This window comes from Cucurbita pepo, chromosome LG03 (assembly GCF_002806865.2).
Source record: "Cucurbita pepo subsp. pepo cultivar mu-cu-16 chromosome LG03, ASM280686v2, whole genome shotgun sequence".
Lineage (NCBI taxonomy): Eukaryota > Viridiplantae > Streptophyta > Magnoliopsida > Cucurbitales > Cucurbitaceae > Cucurbita > Cucurbita pepo.
Window position 1 is genome coordinate 5,158,771 of NC_036640.1, and position 10,685 is coordinate 5,169,455.

At 33.2% G+C, this 10,685-nt stretch overlaps 1 protein-coding gene across 2 annotated transcripts; it reads left to right on the forward strand.

Annotated features, from left to right (window-relative positions):
• Positions 1-4,599: 4,599 nt before the first annotated feature.
• LOC111791340 (pto-interacting protein 1-like) lies at positions 4,600-8,084 on the forward strand. Of its 2 annotated transcripts, none has more exons than XM_023672631.1 (8): positions 4,600-4,797; positions 5,475-5,584; positions 5,794-6,044; positions 6,139-6,265; positions 6,404-6,677; positions 7,031-7,163; positions 7,304-7,390; positions 7,661-8,084. In XM_023672631.1, the coding sequence occupies exons 2-8, from the start codon at positions 5,500-5,502 to the stop codon at positions 7,790-7,792; spliced, it is 1,089 nt and encodes a 362-aa protein (XP_023528399.1). In that variant the 5' UTR covers positions 4,600-4,797; positions 5,475-5,499; the 3' UTR covers positions 7,793-8,084. The 2 variants fall into 2 exon arrangements, with proteins under 2 accessions (XP_023528399.1, XP_023528400.1); XM_023672632.1 differs by having other exon boundaries at positions 5,479-5,584.
• The last annotated feature ends 2,601 nt before the right edge of the window (positions 8,085-10,685 follow it).

Genomic DNA, 10,685 nt, shown 5'->3' on the forward strand with positions numbered 1-10,685 from the left:
GTTTAAAAAAAAATATAAAACTTTTTATTTGTGAATCTAATCAATTCTTTAAAAAAAAATTACCAAAATTGAAAAAAAAAAAAGAAATAAAATAAACATATTGACACAGTTGACTACTTGTGAGTGCCTCATGTGCAAAAGGGTACCCAATAAAACATATTTCTTCACCCCTCTCTTTCTATAAAATGAGGGGTAAAAATGGAAGAGTGGAATGAAAAGGACTAAGCATCTTAGGTAGTTTGGTGTTCACTCTTATGGAGTATTATCTCCTTTTCAATGATAATTAAAAATTCTCGATCCTCGTCTTTAATGGAGCGGTGAATATTGAAAAAGAAAAAAATCAGGTACTTTTTCCATTTATATATACAACAATATCACAAAATTTCTCGTGATTCTTCTTTTGAAAAGAAGAGATTAGGCACGAAAAAACTTTTATTTATTTATTTAATTGACCCGACATAAAATTAACGTTTCTACTAAAATCAGCTTACTACTTATGACGTGATATTCTAAAAAAAGATAATTAGGTTCATTTTTCATTGGAGGAAATATTGATCTAATCTAAACGTCTAAAACATTTGTGATAATATTTTTGACATTAGGCTGACGTCATTTTTAAATATTTTTTTCATTACAATAAATTGTGTATATAAAATTAGATTTTGTTATCCTTAAATTTCTGGATATTTTCTAGAAATTAAATTTCATAGAAATAAGAAGAAAAAAAAATTGAAATTGGGCCATTTGGAAATTGGCCCATAAGCCCATAGAATTTGTTCTTTGGCCCAAAAAAAAAACTACACAAGTTACAAAACAATGATAAAGGACAATATTTGGACAATATTTGCTAGCGGTGAATCTGAGTTGTTACAAATGGTATCAGAGCCAGACACCGGACGATGTGTCAGCCTTCTTGTTATTTCCCGAAGGGGGGTAAACACGAGGCGGTTTGCCAGTAAGGATGCTGGGCCCTAAAAGGGAGTGGATTTGGTGGGGGTGGAAACCTTCCCCTAATAGACGCGTTTAAAGCTTTGAGGGGGAACCCATAAGGGAAAGCCCAAAGAAGACAATATCTGCTAACGGTGAATTTGGGTTGTTACAAAAGTAAACAAATCCCTACATGAATTCCTTCCATAGATGTCTTAAGCCACGTAGAACATTAGATGAACACATTAGATCGAACACATGAAAAATCACATGGGAAGTGCAAGGTAGCACATGGATGTGAAGATGATAGATCACAACGCATCAAGCTACTCTTTGGACTCTTTGTGTGGCAGTGATTACCTACACCAAAATGATAAATCTAGACGATTGGGAATGGTCGTCCGTTGTTCTGTTTAGTTTGACCTTCGATTGGAGGGCTCTATAATTTACCACTACAATACAGTGGTTATTTCATAAGTAGATAGTTTCATTCATGCCAAAGTTTACGAGTAACTCCTTTTGAATAGTGGAGAAGGTACAATTTATGGTGGTAAGGTTAATAGGGAGGATCGTGCGATTTGACTTTTTGGTCATTCTAGAGTCTTTTTGGTCACTAATGTCTGGAAGTTTTTGTGTCGTAGACATCATTTGGTGTCTTGGTCTTGAAGTATTTTCATTGTCTGGCTCGTTGTGTGGAATAAGTTGTAGATGCATAATCATATTAATCGTTCATATTTTGATGTTTCTTGTGCTCGTATTCTTTATAATAGTGTAGTTTAGTCTCGAGACCACTTATACTTTGACGGTCCCTTTTAACATGAAACTTCATATTTCAAAACTTTACTCTAAATTTATAATTTAAATAAAATTCTATTAAATACATAATTTATTAATATATATATATATATATATATATATATATATATATATATATATATATATATATTTTTAGAAGAATCAAATTGTCTTTTAGAAGAATTAAATTTGATGTCTTTCGAAGGTTCGGTGAAAACATCTGTCAATTGCATTTTAAACGAAACATAGCATGGTTTGATGATTCTAGTTTGTAACTTTTTTCGAGCTATACGACAATCTATTTTAATGTACTTTGTACGTTCGTGAAAAACTGGATTGATTGCTATATACAATGCTACTTGATTATCACAATACAATTCATCGGCCAAGTCAATGCAATGCAATGCAATGCAATTCCTCGACCCACTATTGCTCAACCCAACCCAATCGCAAGCTTGCTGCGCCACACCCATCGCCCCAAACCTAGTACAAACCAAACCAACCCGCATCTTGACCCAATGACCCGCACCTCGACCTAACGACCCGAAAGCTAATCCAAAGCCAAATCTCCACGTGCAGTGCGCGCATCAACCACCATTAGTCACGGCTCGTTCGTGGCTTGCCTCCAGTGTGTGACTCTGCTCTGGCTCAACGTATGTATCTAACTCAAATGGTTTGGTTACACAATTTTTAACCTGTTCCACTATTTTGGTCCCCTTTCTTATCATTTTTTATCCAATTAGAGTCAATTTTGGTATTTTTAAAATTTTTTGAGATGAGTATAGCCACAATTTGGCCAATTTCAAGTATACAAAGATAAATTAGACGTTTAATTGTGAGTATTAGGTAGATTAAGCTACGAAACATGTACTAACTCAATGTCATGGATTTACATAGGTTGACTTCGATTTCAAGGGATAGATTTGGACTAGCTCCGACGATAAATTAACAACCCCGAATTAAACTACTTAAGTGGTTTTACAATTGATTTGGTTGGTTGAATTGTTTAAAACATGAAGGACCTATGCCTTGTGGCCCTTACATATCCCTTGTCTTATGACTGTTTAAGGCCTATTTAATTATGATGTTGCTGTGAGATGAGTATACTATGCCATGGAATTCAATATGTTATGTTATGTTGTAATTATGAGATATACTATGATATGAAATATCATATTGACATGAAATTGTGATATGTTATGAAAAGTGTTAATAACTTGCATTACATATACCGGCCATGATTTTAAGTCATAGGGACTTCATGCATCTTGTATGTGCATCAAGATACTTTCCCACTATAATTAGTACGGATGTGTACACTACGATGTTATGTTACAATATTATGTACACCATAATACTCTGTGCACTCCTCCTTCTATGGCATTTTGACAACGTGAATGTACGCTAGTTAAAGGCCAGGTCTAGGAGTACGTATATGGACTCGCCTGGGGTCCATGTGTACGTATGTGGGTCGTGTGTGAGAAAGTAATACACATCCAATTACGCCAAAACTAGAAGTAGAGACCAATGTCATGTCATGATATTTTATGAAAGGGTCGGTTCCAAACATAATTGCATGTGATTGCATTTCCTAACTCCAATATTGGAGTTACTCACGGAGTATTTCTTAAAATACTTAAGTAACATATTACTCTTATTTTTCACGTAAGAGTAAGACACCTCTGTACGGATAACAATGCGCAGTGACAGCCATGAAATTGAAGCTAGGATAAATGCATTTACATTGTTCGTAGCCCTTTAAGTTAAAACTAGGACATTGTTTTTTTTTTCTTCTTTCTTTATTTTATTTAAACTCACCGTTATTTATTTTTTGTTATATTATTTTAAAGACTTTATTGAGAACGTTTGACTTCTATACGTAATAGTCATATCATACATGCAGTAATGATCTTATTTTTAATACGAAAATAAGGTTGTAAAGAAAAANATACAGCATAATATAACTATTCGCTCAGCTATCACATACTCAAAATTCCTCTAAATTGCTCTTATAAAGAATTTTTTGTTTTCCTGTCAATTCAACCGTGGAATCTTATATTATTTATCTTTAGAGAAAAAATAATAATAATAAATAAATAAAAAAAAATAAAAAAGTCAAACAAACGGTCAACTCCCATAAAAAATACATGAAAATAACATTTATTTATTAATTTGGTTAATTAATTTTTGTTTTCTATCCTCTATCCAAATAAACGGCCAACTAACCATAAAAGAAATCTCATGAAAAATAAAAGTCAAACTAACCAAATAAAAGCACTATTATTTTAGGTAATTAATTAAAAATAAATGACACCTTTACCCAAGTCAGTAAAAACAGATAAAACGGTAAAAGAATCTCATGGAATATTATTTACAATATTGTATTACATTTTTTTTAATATTTATTTGTCAATTAAAAAAAAAAGAGAGAGAAAAATAATAATTAAAATTTAGTTTTTAAACTTTGAGTCAACTCCTTATCCTATGGATTGACTCAAAGTTTAAAATTTAAATTTAACCCGAAGTAAAATTTAATTAAAAAAGTTGATACGGTATATTTAATTATCACATTTCTTTATAATTTATATTAATTTTATATTTAAAGAAATATTATTAAACGAAATTCTAATAAAGGGTCTCATTAAATTATAAAAGTTTGTAATTTAATTCTTAATTGATTTAGTTTTAATTGAAAGCGTATAATTTATTTATTTTTTCTAAAAAATAAAAATAAAAATAATATTTTAACTTTTTACAGGTGGGGCCTATTATGGTAGGACGTGAAATTTGACTAGGATTTCAACGGGAGAGAGAGGAAGAAAGGAAAGGGAAATAATAATAATAATAATAAAAAGGCAAAAACAAATTCCTGTGAGAAAATAAAAGAAAAAAAAAACGAATAGAGATATAAATTTACAGAAAATAATGCGCTACGCAATCTTCGCCGGCTACGGAGCTCAGATCACGAAGTACCAGAACGTCGATACTCTGCTACTATAGTCTTCTTTTACAGTTTATCTCACTCCGATCGAGGTTTTCACCTCTTGTTGTTTCTCGGATTGCTCTGTTTTTCTGGTATAGATGGATCTCTTTACTGATATTAAGCTCCTCCTGGTGTTGATTCTAGCTTGTTGTGATCTTGTATTTTCGATGAATGGCTTGGTTTTTGAAAATTAGAGGCGATGATGATGATTTTGATGAATTTGAGTTTATTGACTTGTTGTTGTTGTTGTTGTTGTTGTTGTTTGGACTTTTCTTTTAATTAATTTGTTGGTTTATCGACTTCTACTTGTTTGATCTGGAAATTTGACGGTTGAACTGGAAGTGTTGATGCTCATCGGCTGTAGTCTGTGAGGCGATTCTTTGAGTTTGAAGTGATGAAATGTTTTTTTATGGCGTTAATATTAAAGTAGTTTGGTAGATCCGAAGTAAGGCTTTTATGCATTTTAAGATTTTTGAACTTTTCGTGTGGCTCACTTTTGGTGAAGGAGTTTATGTTTATTTAAATGTGTGTTAAAAGTTTTTGAAAACTGTTGTGGAGACTTTTGGTGCGTTTTTGGGAATTTGATTTAATTTCTACGTTTTATTCCATGGTATAAGAAGTTCTTAAATTTGGTTTTAGCAAGCTAGCTACGTTTTATGTAGCGATTGGCCAGCCTCTCAAGAAATTGTCCCCTCTTTTGTGTAATTTTGTTTATTTGATAGAGATTCTTTGCCCAGTTAAGAGATAATTGAATGCTCACTTTGGTCAGTTAGGGCATCAATTAGTGGAAAAAGATGAGCTGCTTTAGCTGCTGTGAGGAAGATGAAATTCAGAAAGCAGCTGACCATGGAGGCATGTATGCAGCAAAACAGAATATAGGTATTCGCTTAGCACCATCATAAGAGTTGGAAACATATCTTGTAACAATTAAAAGGGAATAATTTTGCAAACAAGTTGTTTTCCCACTTGTTTCTACTGATTGAATTTACCTTCCCCCTCTCCAACGATGGCTGCTAAGACGACGTTTGCTATGGGAATAACGTAACTCATTTAAGTTTGTAGTTCTTATATTGAACATTTTCTTATAGGAAACAATGGAGGTTATCAAAATACAGAAGCTGCACCAGCAGTTACTCAGGCTGTCAAAATGCAACCAATTCTAGTGCCTACCATACCCATCGAAGAACTGTCGGAAGTAACAGACAACTTTGGAAATGAAGCTTTGATTGGAGAGGGTTCATATGGGAGAGTATACTATGGGGTGCTTAAAAACGAGCAGCGTGCTGCAATCAAGAAGTTGGATGCTAGCAAACAGCCTAATGATGAGTTTTTAGCACAGGTTTCTATACATATCCACTCCCCAACAACAATCAAAAAATAAACCATCTGTTATCATTTATGTTCATCAAGGCTAAAAGATGATAAATGTATAGGTCTCCATGGTATCGAGGCTGAAGCATGGAAATTTTGTTCAATTGCTTGGTTATTGCGTTGATGGGAGTTCCCGAATACTTGCATACGAGTATGCTTCTAATGGATCGCTTCATGATATTCTTCATGGTACGTATTATCATGCGAAAACTTTGCCGATCAAAAGCTTTAGAAGTTTATATGTTTTCTAAGTTAATTTCTGTTCCTGTACATGTATATTAAGACAAAGTTATTAATCTTAGGTATTATAATGCACTTTTTACACAGGAAGAAAAGGAGTGAAAGGAGCACAGCCAGGTCCCGTTCTATCATGGGCACAACGTGTGAAAATCGCTGTCGGGGCTGCAAGAGGACTTGAGTATTTGCATGAAAAGGCTGAGACCCACATTATCCATCGTGATATTAAGTCCAGCAATGTACTAATCTTTGATGATGATGTTGCTAAAATCGCCGACTTTGATTTGTCCAATCAAGCTCCTGATATGGCAGCACGTCTTCACTCTACCCGTGTTCTTGGAACTTTTGGTTATCATGCTCCTGAGTAAGCTGTCTAACTCTAGTCAATCAAGAAACTAAAATTCAAACGCCTTTTACTACTATAACATTTTTCTGTTGTGAATTCTATTTCTTTTGGTTTTATTAGATTTCGACTTAAACACAGTTGTGCCTACTTCACTATCCACCTTCAAGAATAACATTTCATCTCCAACCCTTTTTCTTGGGAGTTGTGACATAATCTTTATGTTAAGTGAACCAAGAAACTTGAAAGTGTCTGAAATTCACTGTTGAGCTACTCTTCAATGTTGCTAACATCTAATATGTCACCGTAGTGTTTCCGGCTGGCACATCTGGAAGAGAATTTTTAACTCAAATTATAATTGATCTATTTGGCAGATATGCTATGACTGGTCAATTGAATGCCAAGAGTGATGTATATAGCTTTGGTGTAGTCTTGCTTGAACTTCTGACAGGGAGAAAACCTGTAGATCCTACGCTACCACGAGGACAACAAAGTCTAGTTACTTGGGTGATTTTCTTTTGTCCTTCTCCGCCTTGGCTTTCACATTTTCCCCTTCTTTTTCCCGCTCTCTTGCCTCTTCATTTTATCCTGTTTTCTTTATCTGTTCCGCATGAAAGTTAACTTACATTGTCGTCTTAATGAATCAGGCTACACCAAAGCTGAGTGAAGATAAAGTTAGGCAGTGTGTCGATGGAAGGCTTGGCGGAGACTACCCTCCAAAGGCTGTAGCAAAGGTAATTCGAATAATGCTTAAGCAATTCTCCATTTCTTTTTTGAATTGGCAGAGTTTGAGCATTTTGTGGAGTTCTGGTCTGTGCTCATCTGATGCATTTAGAATTCATTCAAAAACATCTTGTAGAAGCTAAATTGTTTATCAATTTTTTGGAAACTAATTTTGCTTGAGAAAGTGAGGAAGACAAATTAAAAGAAATCTGAGGATCTTGCCATATTTTACTAGCTATAACAAGAATCTATATCTAATACCGGATGCAACTTTATTGCAGTTAGCAGCTGTTGCTGCCCTGTGCGTGCAGTATGAAGCAGATTTCCGGCCAAACATGAGCATTGTTGTCAAAGCCCTCCAGCATCTATTAAATGCCCGACCCGCGCCTTCCGGTGACTCGTCAAACTCGTAAGTTCTATTCATCTCACTCACTGTATCAATTTGCACACAAGCGTATAAGAAGAAATTGTATCTGAAGAAAGTTAGTGAATTGTTTGGATATTTTTTTGAAACACATTTCTATTAATTCACCTGTTATAAGTCATCTGTATCAAATCACGGCTCCCTTGTTTCAGTGTATTCTGTTTTCTTGTTTGTGGAATCTAATATTGTTTAGTTGTTGTAAGCATTGCTAGAGAGGGTCAATGTATATACAGACTATGGTGCATCGGTTAAAGAATATTGAATTTGCATTCCTTCTTTGAGTCGCCATGTAGTGAATCTTCTACTTCAGAATGTGTTTAAACTGATTAAAATTTGTCAATCTCAAGACAGTATTCATAGCTAAAGTTATGATTAAGTTGAGGCTATGTTTATTGGAAGGGTATTGGGATGATAGAATAGAGACCATTTTTCTCTCTTTTACATTTGTTTTTATTAAGTTCTATCCAAAAATGGAGTTTGATTTTTAATTTGATGCTCTCACATTTTAATTGGAAATAGTTCTTATTAGTTGATTCGATTGGAAATAGTTCTTATTAGTTGATTCGATTGGAAATAGTTCTTATTAGTTGATTCGATTGGAAATAGACCATTGTGTCAACGAGGAATTATTCAATGAGACCGTCATAATGTAACAAGACAGTTTTTTTCAATGCATGTTTAAGTACATCAAATTTATATTTCATAGTTACTAAGGGACATGCACGTTTTTTAATCTACAACTAATATTTATTATGAGGTGGCACATTGTAGTAGGTTCATTGAATAATTTTTATAAATTGGTGCTGGTATTTGGGTCGATAAATTTTCATCCTTAAATATGATAGATCTTTATATTTTGAAAAATATCAATTGAGCTTTTGAATTTATGTCTAATAAGTCTTTGCAACATAAATAAACTAAAGTTATAATTTAACAATTTTTTTTTTATAACTCCAAGCATAATACAAAGGGATTGAGGAATGAAATGACACTACATTAGAATAAAAATGATCTTACGACTATAAAAGTACGAAACAACACGGTTAAAAAAATCTTAAAAATTGATAGTTCATATGTTAATCAATATAATGTCTTTCGATAGTCCATTGAATAGGAGCTCATTGGTTAGGCATTTTTATTCTAGAGTAACTCCACTTTTAATATAAACTTCATGCTTAGTTTAGATCAATCCACTCTATTGAGCGACAAACATGTGAGTAAGATAGGCTTGATTAAAAAAAAAAACGGTCTTGGTTCATAAGAAAAGTGGATCAACCTTCTGAAAGCAACACAAATCAAGCAGAAAACATGTATCGATCATACGGAATTGATCTAGATCAATCTTATGTCTAATGACTTGAAAAAAATGTGTTCGTCTATAAGAAAAAAAACAACTCAAGTCAAGCAAGTAGCATAAGTTTAGGTCATAGGAGATGCCAGGAAGTGTCAGGTGCTCGAGACTCGAACATTTAGCATAGCAACCCCATTCCATCTCATTTGTCCTTTTTGTTTTCATTTGGTGCTCTCTTCTTTGTACATTTTGGGGCCACAGATACACATTGCCTATCACCTCCTGCAAGAATTCTGCATCATGGAGACAACAATGATACCAAATCTTTATAGAATGGATATGCAACTACAAAATATCAACCACAAGTGGCCTTTCATGTTTTATTTTTAAGTTTTCAATCAAGCCTTTTCTCTAAATGGGACTAAAAAAATTTGTCATCAAGATCCAAAATATCATTCTGGTTTAAGTTTATTTCATTTTAATTTATATAGTTTTTAAGTAAAATTAATAAAAATATCTCCAACTTTACACTTTCACTCAATTTTTAGTTCATTTTTGGAGAGAATCTTTAATATTTTTGTTTAAAAAATAATTTAAAAGGGTTTAAAAATACCTACTGGTATTTTTAAAATAAAAGTAAATTTCATCTTAAAACAGTATTTTGGACTTACTGGTTGGAAAAGGGTTTTAAAAGGACACAATGAAATACTAAATGAAAATAAATAAACATTTATGCCAAAAACATCGTATTCTAGCCTAAGTGTAAGAAGGTAAATGCATCTACCCGATGTATGTGGGCTCGAGTTGCAAGTCAAATACAAACACATACAATCATGAATGAGATCTATCATATTAGTTTATTTCGTACGACGACTATCCTAAGCAGTTAATTGGATGTGTACTAATTTCTACACACGTGCCAATAGACCCACCAGTTAGTTTACACACCTTCTGAGCCCTTTTCCTAGTTGGGCGAGCATTCTCTAGTAGCTGTGAACACCTGTTAGGAATAGCGGTCGTCATAGCAGCATTATGGTAAACATAATGGTCGTTTTCGTACCTCGTAATGTACGCGTTCGTACCACAGTAAGAGGTATCCCCCGATGCATGAACACACAATGATGCATGAGGTCCCAACATTTTTCTATTTTCATTATCATATACCATCCCGTTTACGTCTTCCTTCATATCTTATCATTTTATCATATCTTCCATGCATATATCGAGATTGTATAATATGTCAATTTTTCATTCGCATGTCAATCATATCATAATGTATATATCATTCTGTTGCATATTTTATCATGTCACATGCATCTTAATGTAAGCATAACATATCTTCCAATGTATCTTGTCATAAAGCATATCACAATGTGCGTCGTATCATCAAACTTATCATACCATAGCATATATCATGTCATTCACATAATATATCATAGTCATATCAAATCATCAAACATATCATACCATATATATATATCATATCATATCATATCATAGTCGTATCATTTTGTAAACACTCCAAAATCATATCATTTTATAAGCATATCATAGTCATATCGTTTTCTAAACTTGTCAAAGTCTTATCGTT